The 15,927-nt window shown below is 40.0% G+C and overlaps 3 protein-coding genes across 5 annotated transcripts in view; all 3 read left to right on the top strand.

Moving 5' to 3' along the window:
- Positions 1-15,927, top strand: part of LOC112153550 (protocadherin alpha-C2) — a 192,133-nt gene that overhangs the window by 3,831 nt on the left and 172,375 nt on the right. The window contains exon 1 of one of the 3 annotated variants that reach the window (XM_036213961.1): positions 348-3,057. The exons of 1 other annotated variant lie outside the window; for it this stretch is intronic. In XM_036213961.1, coding sequence (XP_036069854.1) covers positions 649-3,057 — 2,409 coding nt within the window. In that variant the 5' untranslated portion in view covers positions 348-648. Of the gene's footprint in view, positions 1-347; positions 3,058-3,817; positions 6,331-15,927 lie in introns of those variants that run through there. One more of the 3 variants, XM_036213977.1, reaches the window with a different exon arrangement.
- Positions 7,141-9,943, top strand: LOC118599252 (protocadherin alpha-8-like). Its single transcript, XM_036213983.1, has one exon. The coding sequence runs from the start codon at positions 7,371-7,373 to the stop codon at positions 9,762-9,764; it is 2,394 nt and encodes a 797-aa protein (XP_036069876.1). The 5' UTR covers positions 7,141-7,370; the 3' UTR covers positions 9,765-9,943.
- Positions 11,438-14,577, top strand: LOC118599253 (protocadherin alpha-8-like). The gene has a single exon (XM_036213984.1). It carries the CDS (start codon positions 11,802-11,804, stop codon positions 14,175-14,177), a length of 2,376 nt encoding a protein of 791 aa, XP_036069877.1. The 5' UTR covers positions 11,438-11,801; the 3' UTR covers positions 14,178-14,577.

The following is a 15,927-nucleotide window of genomic DNA, read 5'->3' as shown; positions in this document are numbered from 1 at the left end:
AGTCATAGAGGTATAACCCCTTTAGCTTTTTTATCTTGTAAACATGGAGAGCTGATGTTAATGTGCTTGACATATAATGCAGCAAAATGCTTATAAGCTGTTTTACACTTTGTTTTCAGATGTTTTCACAAAACTTTTAATCATTTCTGTTAAAGTGAAGTCATTCCACAAAGAACCTTAAAGCTGGATGCACAACATTCACTACTTTTTAAACATTTATAGTGTTCAGCATGTTTAAAGTCCAATTATTTTAAATGCTTTGTATGTTGAGTTATCTCTAGTAAAATTTAAATGAAGTGTTAAATGTTCTAATTACCTACCTTAAGGAAATGACAGTCACAGAGCGGAAGTACTGATTTATGATGCAGGAGGAACAACTGATTTGCAGACTGATTTAAAATAAACTAAGACTGAAAAAGAGAAATCATTTTTCATATCCTCGTTTCCACGTGGTGTCAGTGTGGTCTAGACAATGATTGTGCAGCATTTATATGTATAGGCCCTCCCCATTTCCTCCGTGTGCAATCTATTGAAGTGTGCTCTGGAATACACTCCACTGATTTCATTTCACAAAAGACGAATTACTGACTTTACGCACGGACGCGCCTCTATTCGGGAATCCAGAACGGTTCTGACAACGGTGGATTGATGAGCGGTGGGATCGTTGCACTACAGCAAACAAAGACGGGATTCTTTCGCTTCACAATGGACGAAAAAGGACAAAGGCGCAGAGTGACTTGCTGGTGGCTCGTCGGGATTTTATTGCTGGATTTTAATGAAAAGATATCCGCCCACTTACGATATTCCGTCCCAGAACATGTTCAGGTGGGATTCTCTGTGGGAAACGTTGCAAAGGATCTGGGAATCGACGTCGCCACGTTGACAAAAAGACAAATCCGAATCGTTTCGGGGCCGAATTACGAGCTGTTCCAGTTAAACCAGCGCAACGGTGCGTTATCTGTGCAGCAAAACATAGATCGTGAAGAACTCTGCGATGGCGCAAAGGTTTGTTCGATTAATCTGAAGATTGTTGTTGAAAACCCGCTAGAAATTCATTATGTTGGAGTCGAAATAACCGATGTCAATGATCACCCCCCCGCCTTTACTGAGAGCGAGCAGCGGCTGGAGATAGCGGAGAACACTCCTCCGGGGAATCGCTTTCAAATCCACGCAGCCAGAGACCCTGATTTCGGCGCATATTCTGTTCGAGAATATAAATTAAGTCAGAATGGTTACTTTGATGTTGAAGTCAGAGATACAGAAGAGGATAAAATACCATTTTTAGTGCTGAAAAACCCATTAGACAGGGAAAAACAAAAACAGCATGATTTAATATTAACAGCTCTTGATGGCGGAAACCCATCGAAATCTGGAATCCTTAATTTGACTATTATTGTTTTGGATGTCAATGACAACCGACCTGTGTTCAGCAAAGATGTATATACTGTCTCCTTAAATGAAAATGCTGCTTTAGGATCTCTAGTTATCAAATTAAACGCAACAGATTTAGATGAAGGCTCAAACGGGGACATTGAATACACATTTGGCAAAACTCAGAGGAAAAAAGTGCATGAAATATTTGGCTTAGACGGGGCGACAGGTGAGATTCGGGTCAAAGGGAAGGTTGACTTTGAGGAAACAGAGCTTTACAGATTAGATGTGCAGGCTTCAGATAAAGGTCAGCCACCCTGGACAGGGGAAAGCAGAGTTGTGATAAAAATTCAAGATTTAAACGACAACAAACCTGAAATTGAAATAACATCTCTGTCTAACTCAATCCCAGAAGACTCCAAACCTGGGACCGTCATCTCACTTATTACAGTCAAAGACAGAGATTCAGGAATTAATGGAAAAGTTATATGCAGGATTGCTGAGGAAGCTCCCTTTGATTTGACACCTTCCATTGAAGAAAACATGTACTCTCTGGTCACAAAGGGGCGTTTAGACCGAGAAAATGTGCCGTATTATGATATCACAATCATAGCATCAGACTGTGGCAAACCTCAACTGTCAGTAATGAAATCTTTCAGAATTCAAGTGTCAGATGTAAACGATAACAAACCAGTTTTCAATCAAAATCCATTTGAATTTTATTTGGAGGAAAATAACCAACCTGGCAATTCGGTATTTTCTGTAAAGGCAGACGATAATGATGTAAGTGAAAATGCCGCGATCACATATCATCTTAGTAGGAGTGATAGTCAAAAGGCTGATGTGACGTCTTTCCTCAATATTAACTCAGAAACAGGAGAAATTTCAGCTCTGAAAAGTTTTGACTTTGAAAGTGTGAAAACTTTCCAGTTCCACGTTGTTGCCACAGATTCTGGAAGTCCTCCTCTGAGCAGCAACGTGACAGTGAACGTGTTCATTCTGGATCAGAACGACAACGCTCCAGTCATCCTGTATCCAGTCAGCTCCAACGGTTCTGCTGAAGGGGTGGAGGAGATTCCCCGCAACGTGAACGCAGGACACTTGGTGACTAAAGTGCGAGCCTATGACGCTGATATAGGATATAACGGCTGGCTGCTGTTCTCACTGCAGCAAGTGACTGACCACAGTCTCTTTGCTTTGGACCGCTATACAGGACAGATCCGAACTCTCCGCTCGTTCACAGAGACAGACGAGGCTGAACACAAACTGCTCATCCTGGTCAAAGACAATGGCAACGTTTCCCTCTCAGCAACAGCTACTGTCATTGTCAAACTTGTGGAGCCCAAAGAGGCTTTTGCAGCTTCTGATGTTCAAAGTGCAGCAGCGGAGGATGAAGACAGTCACGTGACTTTCTACCTCATCATCACTTTGGGCTCCGTTTCCCTGCTGTTTCTCATCAGCATCATCGTGCTGATTGCAATGCAGTGCTCCAAGTCCACAGACTATACTTCCAAATATCTGCCAGAGCCCAATTATGATGGAACACTGTGTCACAGCATCCAGTACAGATCTGGAGACAAACGCTACATGTTAGTGGGACCCAGAATGAGTGTTGGATCTACCATAGTTCCTGGAAGTCACGCAAACACACTTGTACTTCCTGATAGGAGGAAAACTTCTGATGAGGTAAGAAGATAATCTTTTTGCATCTGGTGATATGACGGGGAAAAAAATTGATAAAACAAAATACAATTAGATATCTTAAACTTTAAATTCATAATTCTCATACATGAATGAAGACAATATAATAGCATAAATAATTGTTTTTGCTATTATAATGTTTTTTCTTTACTAAATATTCATAAATGTACTTTTTTTTTACATTTTCAAAATACGGCCGTGCTCTTCACTGTTCACGGATATGTTCCCTCTCCACGGTGCTGAAATCGTTGTCTCTGGGTATTCTCTTTTGCTTTTTAGATTCTTTTTTAAGGGTGATACTGTGCACTTTTTAATGTATTTATTAAGTTTTATTTCATTTTTTAGTAAGAATGTCTAGTTTTATTTATATTATTTGAAGTTTTCTTTTGCACATTTTCCCCTTCCATGTTTTTTTGACAAAGACACTTCACCCACAGTAGTGCCAAGTTCAATAACATAATATTTTACACATTAAGATTTTACACATGAAATTTTACCTAAAAAGAAATGAAAATCAAGTTTAATATAATTTATGGATGTTGACAATGGATTTTTACCCAGAAAAGGACGCATATAAACAAAATGTAATGCGTCTTTGAATTTACATAAAATATTATTTAAAATATGTCGAGTTTTCTTCAAAAATAAGATTATGATGTGTATATTCCACGAGGTGTCAGTATCACATCAGCCAAGCCCGTTGTGTTAACGGTGGCCCTGCCCCTCACTGTGATTTTTCATCGAGTGAGAGAACGAGTTGTCTTTGGATATGATAGAGCTGGTCAAGGGAAAAGGCGGAATATATGCATTTTTCTCCCATATGATATTATTTGTGATATAAAGGCTCCCTTTTTGTCTAAGGACCTCTGAATGGATTTGTCCTCACATATTTTACTGTAAACGATGGAAGCGGACGGACAAAGAGGAGGATTTCTGCACCGGTGGGTCGTCTCCGGGTTTTTTGTGCTACTCGCCTGCGCGGAACAATGCTCGGCTCAGATCAAATATTCAGTTCCAGAGGAGGTTAAAGTGGGATCTGTTGTGGGAAATGTGGCTAGAGATCTCGGACTGGAAATCAGTTCCCTGAAAGATCGACGTGCCCGTGTTGTTTCGGGGAGTGGAGACTCTCAGTTTGAAGTGAATGAGAACAATGGCGTCCTTTATGTGCGTAAAAACATCGACAGAGAGGAGATCTGCGAGAGCGTTTCTCCCTGTCTGATAAATCTGAAAATAGTGGCAGAAAACCCGATGGAAATCCATTATGTTGTTGTTGAAATTATTGATGTAAATGATAATTCACCAAGTTTCCAAGACGGCGAAAAAACGCTGGAGATTTTTGAATCGAGTCCTGCAGGGAAACGCTTCCAAATGCCAATTGCGCGTGATCCGGATGTTGCTCTTAACACAGTGCGCATGTACAAACTGAATCAAGACGAATATTTTAATGTCAAAGTTCGTGGAGAAGAGGACAAAATACCATTTCTCGTGTTGCAAAAGCCTCTCGACAGAGAGAAACACGCGGAACACAAACTGATCCTCACAGCAGTTGATGGAGGAAATCCTCCAAAATCCGGAACTCTGAATGTCACAGTAACTGTACTTGATACAAACGACAATAGTCCTATATTTACGAAAGAAACATACTCAGCAATTATTAATGAAAATATAAAGGTAGGCAGCAGTGTGATCACTGTTAATGCATCTGATCTGGATGAAGGTGTAAATGCTGAGGTTGAATACAGCTTTGGTGGGGAACTCGATCCTCAAATATACAATATTTTTAGCCTTGATAAAGACACTGGAGAAATTCGCGTAAAAGGAGAAATTGACTTTGAAAAAGCTGATGTATACAAATTAGACGTTCACGCGTCTGACAGAGGACAGCCTCCCATGAATGCTGACTGCAGGGTGATCATCAAAGTGCTGGACCGAAATGACAACCAGCCGGAAATAGAAGTGACATCCCTGTCTAAATCGGTGTCGGAAGACTCAAAAGCAGGAACTGTGGTTTCTTTGATCAGTGTGAAAGACAGGGATTCTGGTTTAAACGGTAAAGTGATTTGTAGCCTTCATGATAGTGTGCCATTTGATTTAAAGCCATCCTTTCAGGAAAACATGTACTCTTTAGTCGTGAAACAACCTTTAGATCGAGAGTCAGTGTCACATTATGACATCCTGATTACAGCTTCAGACTGTGGCCAGCCAAGTTTGTCCACTTTCAAAACTATAAGCATCGATGTTGCTGATGTAAACGACAATAAACCAGAATTTGCACAGAATCCCATTGAACTTTACTTGATAGAGAACAACATTCCTGGAAACGCAATATGTTCTGTTTCTGCCTCAGATAAAGATTTAAATGAAAATGCAGCTGTAACTTATAACATAGGTCGAGAGGATGCAGGTCAAATGTTAAATGCTGCTTTTCTCAATATTAACTCAGAAACAGGAGAAATTTCTGCTCTGAAAAGCTTTGACTTTGAAAGTGTGAAAACGTTCCAGTTCCACGTTGTTGCCACGGATTCTGGAAGTCCTCCTCTGAGCAGCAACGTGACTGTAAACGTGTTCATTCTGGATCAGAACGACAACGCTCCAGTCATCCTGTATCCAGTCAGCTCCAACGGTTCTTCTGAAGGGGTGGAGGAGATTCCCCGCAACGTGAACGCAGGACACTTGGTGACTAAAGTGCGAGCCTATGACGCTGATATAGGATATAACGGCTGGCTGCTGTTCTCACTGCAGCAAGTGACTGACCACAGTCTCTTTGCTTTGGACCGCTATACAGGACAGATCCGAACTCTCCGCTCGTTCACAGAGACAGACGAGGCTGAACACAAACTGCTCATCCTGGTCAAAGACAATGGCAACGTTTCCCTCTCAGCAACAGCTACTGTCATTGTCAAACTTGTGGAGCCCAAAGAGGCTTTTGCAGCTTCTGATGTTCAAAGTACAGCAGCGGAGGATGAAGACAGTCACGTGACTTTCTACCTCATCATCACTTTGGGCTCCGTTTCCCTGCTGTTTCTCATCAGCATCATCGTGCTGATTGCAATGCAGTGCTCCAAGTCCACAGACTATACTTCCAAATATCTGCCAGAGCCCAATTATGATGGAACACTGTGTCACAGCATCCAGTACAGATCTGGAGACAAACGCTACATGTTAGTGGGACCCAGAATGAGTGTTGGATCTACCATAGTTCCTGGAAGTCACGCAAACACGCTTGTGCTTCCAGATAGGAGGAAAACTTCAGATGAGGTAAGCACATTTTGTTTAAAGGTGAATACTTTTTGTTGCTGTCCTTGGTTCTGAAAGAGGTCACTGCATGCGCTCTTTTCAGAGATAGTATCTGCTTCAGACATGAGTTGCGTTCCGTTAACTGGTTTTTGACTTCCTCTCTTATAAGTCATCTTCATTTCCTATTTAGTGTAGTAAGATTTTTTTTTTTTTTTCTATGCCTCAATAATAATATTAACATCAAACGACATCTTTGGCATCCTGTTGTGAGATTGTCTGAGACAACTTAGTTCAGATGTAGAGACAAATTATATCAGATAGTTTGTCAGCAAGGACGTTAAGATCTTTTGTTCGAAGTCCTGATGTTCTTTAAAGTGGGATTTCTAACACATACCTGAACCCGCTGTAAATCAGCCACAGTATTAGCAAGTGTTCATACATTTTTATTTACTGCACTAATGTCTCACAATAATAATTATATATATATATATATGTTTTTGTAATTCCAATTTTTATCTAGACCTAAGGTTTTGAAATCATAATTTTTAAAAGTCGTCTTTATACAGCACGTTTGTGCTTTAGCTTATTTATTTAACAGCAACGTTATTTAGCTGGAGTCGGGTGATCTGTCAATCAATTAAGGCTTCACGCTCATTGACTGATCTTTTCGCAACATAACATAAAATAACTTCTAATATGTGTCAACAGATACATCCTTTTTTCTCCTTTTTCTCAACAGATGGTTTGCTTTTATACCATTTTATTTATCACTTGAATAATGAGGTTTTTATTTTGATGTAATCCTGCGTATCTTATCATTGTATGATTGTACACATAATAATGAAATCGGTCTTTAAAAAAGCCGAGTTCTGCAGTCGACCTCACGGTGTCAGTAGGATACTGACAAATCAGAGCTCCTCTTCCGTCCTCACAACCTTTTGTTTGTCGAGCTTCGACGAACGCAGACAATTTCCACCTCGACTTCCCACCTATTCGGATGTTTTGGAATAACAAGGGCATTATTTATTTATTTTTTGACTTGATGATCTAAATCTCACAAAATGAGGAGTGCTTGTTGTTGGTCAGTTGCGGAGACTGAAATACAAGGAGGGCGATGGCGCTGCGTCGGCCTGGCTTTGCTGCTTTTTGTCTGGAAAGAGGCTCTGGCGGAAACCAGATACTCGGTGCCAGAAGAGGGGACGGATGGAGCAGTTGTTGGAAATGTTGCCAAAGATCTGGGTCTTGATTTTTCGACTTTATCCGACCGAAGGTTCCGTGTTGTTTCGGAACACGAGACCCCCGCATTCGGCGTGAACCAGGAAACGGGGGATCTTTATGTTCTTAAAAAGATTGACAGGGAGGATCTTTGTCAGGGAAGCGGTGCGTGCCTGATAGAGCTTAAGGTCATAGTGGAAAACCCTTTAGAAATCCATTATGTGGTTGTGGAAATTGTAGACATTAATGATCATTCTCCGCGGTTTCCCGAAGAAGAGCAGACATTGGAGATATTCGAGCAGACATTACCGGGGAGGCGAGTCCAGCTGCATGCTGCTCGTGATCCCGATGCGGGGATCAACTCTATTCGCACTTACACTTTAACACCAAATGATCATTTTGACATTGATATTCGCCAAAATGATGATGACAAAATACCATTTTTGGTGCTGAAGAAGGCATTAGACAGAGAAAAAAAAAGTCGGCACACCTTATTGGTCACAGCGCTTGATGGAGGGAAACCTCCTCGAACAGGAGTTTTAAACGTCTCAGTCATTGTTCTTGACAGCAACGATAACCGTCCCGTATTCAGTCAGGAAGTTTATGAAATCGAAATTGAGGAAAACTTACAAGTCGGCTCTTTAATTTTGAAAGTAACTGCTGCGGATTCAGATGAAGGTTCAAATGGGGAAATAGAATTCGGCCTGGGGAAAACGCTAAAGAAAAAAGTCCACGACATTTTTGAGCTGGACAACATAACCGGAGACATACGAGTAAAGAGCGCCGTGGACTACGAGGAAAATGACGTGTACAAACTTGACATTGAAGCCTCGGATAAAGGAACGCCCCCGTTAACCGGTGAGTGTAGAGTCATCATTAAAATAAAAGATTTGAATGACAATCCTCCAGAAATTGATATAACTTCCTTGTCAAATGTTGTGTCTGAGGACTCCAAACCTGGCACAATGATTTCCCTCATCAGCGTGCGCGATAAAGACGCAGGAGATAATGGAAAAATCATTGTAAGGATAGCATCAAATGTGCCGTTTGAATTGAAGCCATCTTACAAAGAAAACATATATTCAGTTGTATCTAAGACATTCTTAGATCGAGAAGAAGTGTCCAATTATGAAATAACAATTTTAGCCTCGGATCGTGGGGAACCTTCATTGTCAGCTTCTGCGACTCTAAGGATTAGTTTAAAAGATGTAAATGATAACATTCCTCTGTTCTCCCACGATCCATTATTCTTTTATCTTTCAGAAAATAATGATGCAGGAAAGTCCATATTCTGTGTGAGCGCGACGGATAAAGATATTGATGAAAATTCAATCATTTCGTATCATTTAGTGAGAGAACGCAATCAAAATCACATCACGTCTTTCCTAAACATTAACTCTGAAACAGGAGAAATTTCAGCTCTGAAAAGTTTTGACTTTGAAAGTGTGAAAACGTTCCAGTTCCACGTTGTTGCCACAGATTCTGGAAGTCCTCCTCTGAGCAGCAACGTGACAGTGAACGTGTTCATTCTGGATCAGAACGACAACGCTCCAGTCATCCTGTATCCAGTCAGCTCCAACGGTTCTGCTGAAGGGGTGGAGGAGATTCCCCGCAACGTGAACGCAGGACACTTGGTGACTAAAGTGCGAGCCTATGACGCTGATATAGGATATAACGGCTGGCTGCTGTTCTCACTGCAGCAAGTGACTGACCACAGTCTCTTTGCTTTGGACCGCTATACAGGACAGATCCGAACTCTCCGCTCGTTCACAGAGACAGACGAGGCTGAACACAAACTGCTCATCCTGGTCAAAGACAATGGCAACGTTTCCCTCTCAGCAACAGCTACTGTCATTGTCAAACTTGTGGAGCCCAAAGAGGCTTTTGCAGCTTCTGATGTTCAAAGTACAGCAGCGGAGGATGAAGACAGTCACGTGACTTTCTACCTCATCATCACTTTGGGCTCCGTTTCCCTGCTGTTTCTCATCAGCATCATCGTGCTGATTGCAATGCAGTGCTCCAAGTCCACAGACTATACTTCCAAATATCTGCCAGAGCCCAATTATGATGGAACACTGTGTCACAGCATCCAGTACAGATCTGGAGACAAACGCTACATGTTAGTGGGACCCAGAATGAGTGTTGGATCTACCATAGTTCCTGGAAGTCACGCAAACACACTTGTGCTTCCTGACAGGAGGAAAACTTCAGATGAGGTAGGCATGCTTTATATCAGCTGAGCGCAATGTTTCCTGTTTCTTTTTTTGTTGTTGTTCTTGTCCTTAACTGTGCTGTCCTTGGTCCTGAAATTTATTGAATATTAACTGAGAGTGCCTGGTTTGTTCAAGCTTTTCTCTCTTGGAAGTTGTTTTGCCATTAGCATTGTTTAGGGTCAAATCCAGTCGAACGTTTTGCTTCCTATGTGTAGAGTTGAATCTGCTATAGTTCTATCAATTCTCTGCTTCTTCTTCTTTTCTGACCAAAGACGAACTTTATCCGTAGCCTACCTTTCAGTGTATTGATATTTTGGGTATACTGATATATATATATATATATATATATATATATATATATATAATATTAAAGTTGCGTTTTTGAAAGCCCATGTCCCTTCAAATTTAGTGGTGACTTACAAGAAGTATATTGCTTCACCAAAGAAAATATAGCATGATACATGTGTTGGGTTTTTGGTTTTGATGGCTTGCAGATGTGATAGGTTTCTCCATAATTAGTTTCAAATCGTTCAGAATGCTTTTTTTTCTAGAATGAAAAAAAAAAATGCTGTAATGGTTTATGTGATTTTTAATTAGTTCTTAAGCGAGATTACTCCATTTACACAGCAGCACATTTTATTATTATTGTTATTTTTTAAAAAAATCTTTGAAAGATATAATATGTGTTTTTGGGTGTCGGGAGTTCAAAGCATTGTAACTGTACAAACTCGAGATATTCTTAAAAGCTAAAATAAAGAATAGCTGTGCTAAATTGTTACAGAATTGACACAATTTTTGAATAACTAATAAAATCTAATAAAATCGACAAAATTTAGTTCCCCATTGGAAATCATAGGATTTTTGAAGTTGCTAGTTTTACATATTCAAGTTCTGAAATACTATTAATGTAAAAGTAAATCTTTTACATGCCCTATAATGTGTGCCCAACCACCAGTTCGTGAATCTGTTTAGTCAAGAGAGCAAAATGACTTCTGAACGATCTTTTACTCCAAAATATCTTTTGGTTTTGAAGACGCCAGGATTCCCTCGGTTACATTTGAGTGCTAAAAGTATTTCAGTGGCGTGCAACACGAGAACACTTGTAGATAGAACATTTCTTTGCAAATGAATGAAATTTATGTCAGGGATATTTGAACAGTCAGACACAGCTTTAAAAACCAGACATTATTCTTAAAATATGGATTTAAAGTAACAGGTGATTACCACACACAAAGCCTGTCATATAATTTTTATAACATTATTTGGCAGAGGACATCACCAGAGTTTGATGTTCTACTTGTTGTATTATTCCCTGTCTGTTGCCCCAAAAAGGTTGGGGAACGCTCTAAGGGTCAATTGGGTTGTTATATGCCCCATTTCCTGAGCCTGTATTAAGTCTTTGTTTGCAAAGTTATTATTTTAGTTTAATCACAAAGATGATATGTTGGTAGGTTGCACTTTTTTCACTTTAAGCCCAGTTAAATTGTCGGTTTTTTTATTCGCTGTCCATGGTCCTGAAGAAACACTTACCCGTGAAAAGAGACGGGCGCAGATGAATGTTTGTGTTGAGGTTTACAATTGTCTTCGACTGTCTTTGTGAATGTATAGATAGATTGATTATCTGTTCCTTGAGTTGCACTATTATAGTTTCAAAAGCCATTATTCATCTTTCTTTCTTTTTTTTTAATCTACGGATTTGTCGGTGACTGTTGTATATTTTTTGGAATATTTATGACACAATAATCAGCATTCTTACCGCTTCTTTAAATTAGATGTGAGTTTGAATTTGTCCAGTAGATGTCAGTGTTACTATGGAGAAGTATTTCATCCTCATTGAGAGGCGAGAATTTCCCTGTAGGGGTGTGCTTTCGGTCCGAACACAAAGGCGGTGGTCATTTCGGATGACACTTGCTCGTTTTTGCGTGGATCTTCCTTCATTTGATTTTTACGTGAAACAGGACTATAAAATCACGGGGTATATCTTTTTTTCTTTCTCTTCTTTCATTTTTTCCAACGTTTTCAAGGACGCTTTTTACATTTTGAAACAAAGAACCAGACAGCGGAATGATGTCTGCGTCGCATATCCTGCTCTTCACGCTCCTGTTTTGTTGCGGGGAGCGGATTCTTGCTCAGTTAAAGTATTCGATTCCAGAGGAGGTTAAAAAGGGAGCTTTGGTCGGAAATGTTGCCAAGGATCTGGGACTCGATGTGAGCGCATTGAAGAACCGGCGGTGCCGTATTGTTTCCGAAGCTCAGGACGGACTGTTTGAGGTGAATCCGATCGACGGCCTTTTATACATTCATGAGATTATCGACCGCGAGAAGCTCTGTGACACAAATACTGACTGTTTCGTTGATCTAAAGATTGTTGTGGAAAATCCCCTTGAAATCCATTATGTCACAGTGGAAATATTAGACGCTAACGACCATGCGCCGAGTTTTTCTGAAAAACAAAAGCTCATAGAAATTGCAGAATCGACAGCACCTGGAGCCCGCTTTCAGCTACCAGGGGCCCGTGATCCAGACGTGGGAGTAAATTCTGTTCAGCGATACAAACTCAGCCAAAATGATCATTTTAATTTGGCAATCCGAGAGAGTGGGGATGATAAAATCCCCTTTCTGGTGTTGCAGAAACAGCTGGATAGAGAAAAAAAAGAAAACCACAGTTTGATCCTAACTGCTGTGGATGGAGGTACACCATCAAAATCAGCTTTTTTAAATCTTACAGTCAAAGTTCTTGATAATAATGATAACAGACCAGTGTTTTCCAAAGACACCTACTCTGTTACATTACAAGAAAATGCTCCTTTAGATAAAATTATTTTAAAAGTGCAAGCAACTGATCCAGATGAAGGACCGAATGGAGATGTGGAGTATGCTTTTGGGGGTGACATGAATTCAGTTGTATTATTTGCTATAGACAGAAACACAGGTGAAATCCGGGTTAAAGGACAGATTGACTATGAGACCGCTGATGTTTACAAGTTAGATGTTCAAGCTTCTGACAAAGGCCAGCCCCCTATGACCACTGACTGTAGAGTGATAATAAAAGTACAAGATGTTAACGATAATGAGCCAGAAATAATGGTAACATCTCTGTCCAGCATGGTCCCAGAGGACTCCAAGCATGGGACTGTTGTTGCTTTAATCAGTGTTAAAGACAGCGATTCAGGCGTGAACGGCAAAATTATATGTCGTCTAACAGAAAATGTGCCGTTTGAGTTGAAACCATCTTTTAAAGAAAATGTGTTTTCATTAGTAACAAAAAAGGCTCTTGACAGAGAGACAGTATCACATTATGATATTACTTTCACAGCTACTGACCGTGGAGAACCTCCTCTTTCTACATCCAGAATATTAAACATTGAAATATCGGATGTTAATGACAACATCCCAGAGTTTCCAAACAATCCCTTACAACTATATTTGATTGAAAACAACTCTCCAGGAAAATCCATATTTTCGGTGAGTGCAGTTGACAAAGACTTAAATGAGAACGCAGCTGTTTCCTATCATTTAATCAGAGGTGAGGGAGGCCATAAAGACTTGACATCTTTTCTCAACATCCAAACAGAAACAGGAGAAATTTCTGCTCTGAAAAGTTTTGACTTTGAAAGTGTGAAAACGTTCCAGTTCCACGTTGTTGCCACAGACTCTGGAAGTCCTCCTCTGAGCAGCAACGTGACAGTGAACGTGTTCATTCTGGATCAGAACGACAACGCTCCAGTCATCCTGTATCCAGTCAGCTCCAACGGTTCTGCTGAAGGGGTGGAGGAGATTCCCCGCAACGTGAACGCAGGACACTTGGTGACTAAAGTGCGAGCCTATGACGCTGATATAGGATATAACGGCTGGCTGCTGTTCTCACTGCAGCAAGTGACTGACCACAGTCTCTTTGCTTTGGACCGCTATACAGGACAGATCCGAACTCTCCGCTCGTTCACAGAGACAGACGAGGCTGAACACAAACTGCTCATCCTGGTCAAAGACAATGGCAACGTTTCCCTCTCAGCAACAGCTACTGTCATTGTCAAACTTGTGGAGCCCAAAGAGGCTTTTGCAGCTTCTGATGTTCAAAGTCCAGCAGCGGAGGATGAAGACAGTCACGTGACTTTCTACCTCATCATCACTTTGGGCTCCGTTTCCCTGCTGTTTCTCATCAGCATCATCGTGCTGATTGCAATGCAGTGCTCCAAGTCCACAGACTATACTTCCAAATATCTGCCAGAGCCCAATTATGATGGAACACTGTGTCACAGCATCCAGTACAGATCTGGAGACAAACGCTACATGTTAGTGGGACCCAGAATGAGTGTTGGATCTACCATAGTTCCTGGAAGTCACGCAAACACACTTGTGCTTCCTGATAGGAGGAAAACTTCAGATGAGGTAAGGACTTTGTTTCAAGGCAAAAAGTTTTCTTTTTTCTTTGGAAATTAATTTCTTCCAAAAACTGAGTTTATCAGTTTACAGTTAATAATTTATCTGTTTTTGGATCAAATCCAGTTGAAGGTTTTTTGAGTATTAATGGATCAATGTTAGTTTTTTAAGGTTTGAGGCAGTCTTGCCATGCATCGCTGTTTGTTTGGTGCTGACATGTCTTCTCAACGTTGATGTTTTAACACACAGTGTGCCTATTTATTTTGTCACGATTCTTAGATGGTAGCTTTTTTTTTTTTATCCTGGAGGAACATTGCTCGAACAACATAGTTTGTTGCATTGATTTGGCTTGTTGTCTGTATTGTTTTGCAGATTAGCCTATACTGTGGTTATTTTTTTAAAATCAGTTTTTAAATATTTCACATGTTTCTTCTGGAGCTAAAATGTTCCAAAACCTTTTGTGATGTTTGCTGGTTCTTGTACAATCTGACAAAAGCCTGCATTTATTTGTTCACACAACAGCGCGTTTGACTTATTTTTATCTACCATTAAGAAACGACAATTTTTATGTGCTAAGAGTTCAATGCATAACAAAGGTACAGATATGATATTTTTTAAACCTAAATTAAAGAATAATAACATGCTAAAACGTTACAAGACTGATTCAAATTCCTGTGTTGTATAATACAACCAAATAAATATAAGACAATGCCTTTTTGACATAGTAAAAACAAAAATGGAATTAGCAAGTTATACTTCAAGTTTTAGGATTTTGAATCACAGTGCTGAAATAAAACGACATTGAAAAGCAACTCTTATGGCTGCTTTAAGTCACTATCAGTTATCTGTCCTTCCACGTTTCTGTGTCAGAGTATAAAGTCTTAACACATTTTTTATTTTATAATAAAATATAATATAATTACTTTTATTATCAAAGAACTGTAAGTCAACACTTTGCATTCTAAGTGAATGTATTGCACTTTTTGTCTTTTAACCTATATGGTTAAATTGTCGGGGCTGCACGGTGGCGCAGTGGTTAGCGCTCTTGCCTCACAGCGAGAAGGCCCCGGTTCGAATCCCGGCTGGGACCTTTCTGTGTGGAGTTTGCATGTTCTCCCCGTGCATGCGTCTGTTTTGTACCCCGCCTTCGCCCTTCAGTAACCGGGATAGGCTCCGGCACCCCCGCGACCCCGAAAGGGACAAAGCGGTCAGGAAAATGGATGGATGGATGGTTAAATTGTCGTTTTGTAATCGCTGTCCATGGTTCTGAAGAAGTACTCCTGGTGAAAATACATGAGTACAGATTTAGAGGGGTTTAACGAATGTTTTTCTGAAATTACTGTACTACTTGACTTGCACTGATGCATTTTTTTAAAAGCCACTATTCCTCCACTATTTATCTTGTACTATTTTGCTCTCTGTTATAGTCTAATTAAACTGACTTTTATGTTACATAAAAAGTCATTTTTTTCAAAATTTTCATTGTTTTAACACATTTTTTTGCTCAAAATTGTATTATTACCATATCTGCAAACCAAGACATTTTTATTCTTTCATTTTCACCCAAATCATAGAAAAAAAAATGGGCTCAAAACTGAAATTGATATAAAAACAATTAAGAGGAAAGGGGGGAAAAACTTTAGAAGTTATTTTACATACCTGGTGCTTTAGAGACCCATACAAATGATTATAACAGATTAAGCATCCGCATAGGAGTTTAATTGAAACTAGTTTTTCTTCTTTATGGTTTCAACATGGTTTCTTTGGGGGGGGGGGTTGTTTGTTGCTACTGTGAAAAACGGTTTTCTTT

The sequence above is a fragment of the Oryzias melastigma genome, linkage group LG10, assembly GCF_002922805.2.
Source record: "Oryzias melastigma strain HK-1 linkage group LG10, ASM292280v2, whole genome shotgun sequence".
Classification (NCBI taxonomy): Eukaryota; Metazoa; Chordata; class Actinopteri; order Beloniformes; family Adrianichthyidae; genus Oryzias; species Oryzias melastigma.
Note: the sequence above shows the minus strand (reverse complement) of the source record. Positions and strands in the feature narration are given on the sequence as shown.

Coding starts and splice junctions, on each gene's coding strand:
- LOC118599252 (XM_036213983.1), top strand. CDS start 7,371: ATGAGGAGTGCTTGTTGTTGGTCAGTTGCGGAGACTGAAATACAAGGA.
- LOC118599253 (XM_036213984.1), top strand. CDS start 11,802: ATGATGTCTGCGTCGCATATCCTGCTCTTCACGCTCCTGTTTTGTTGC.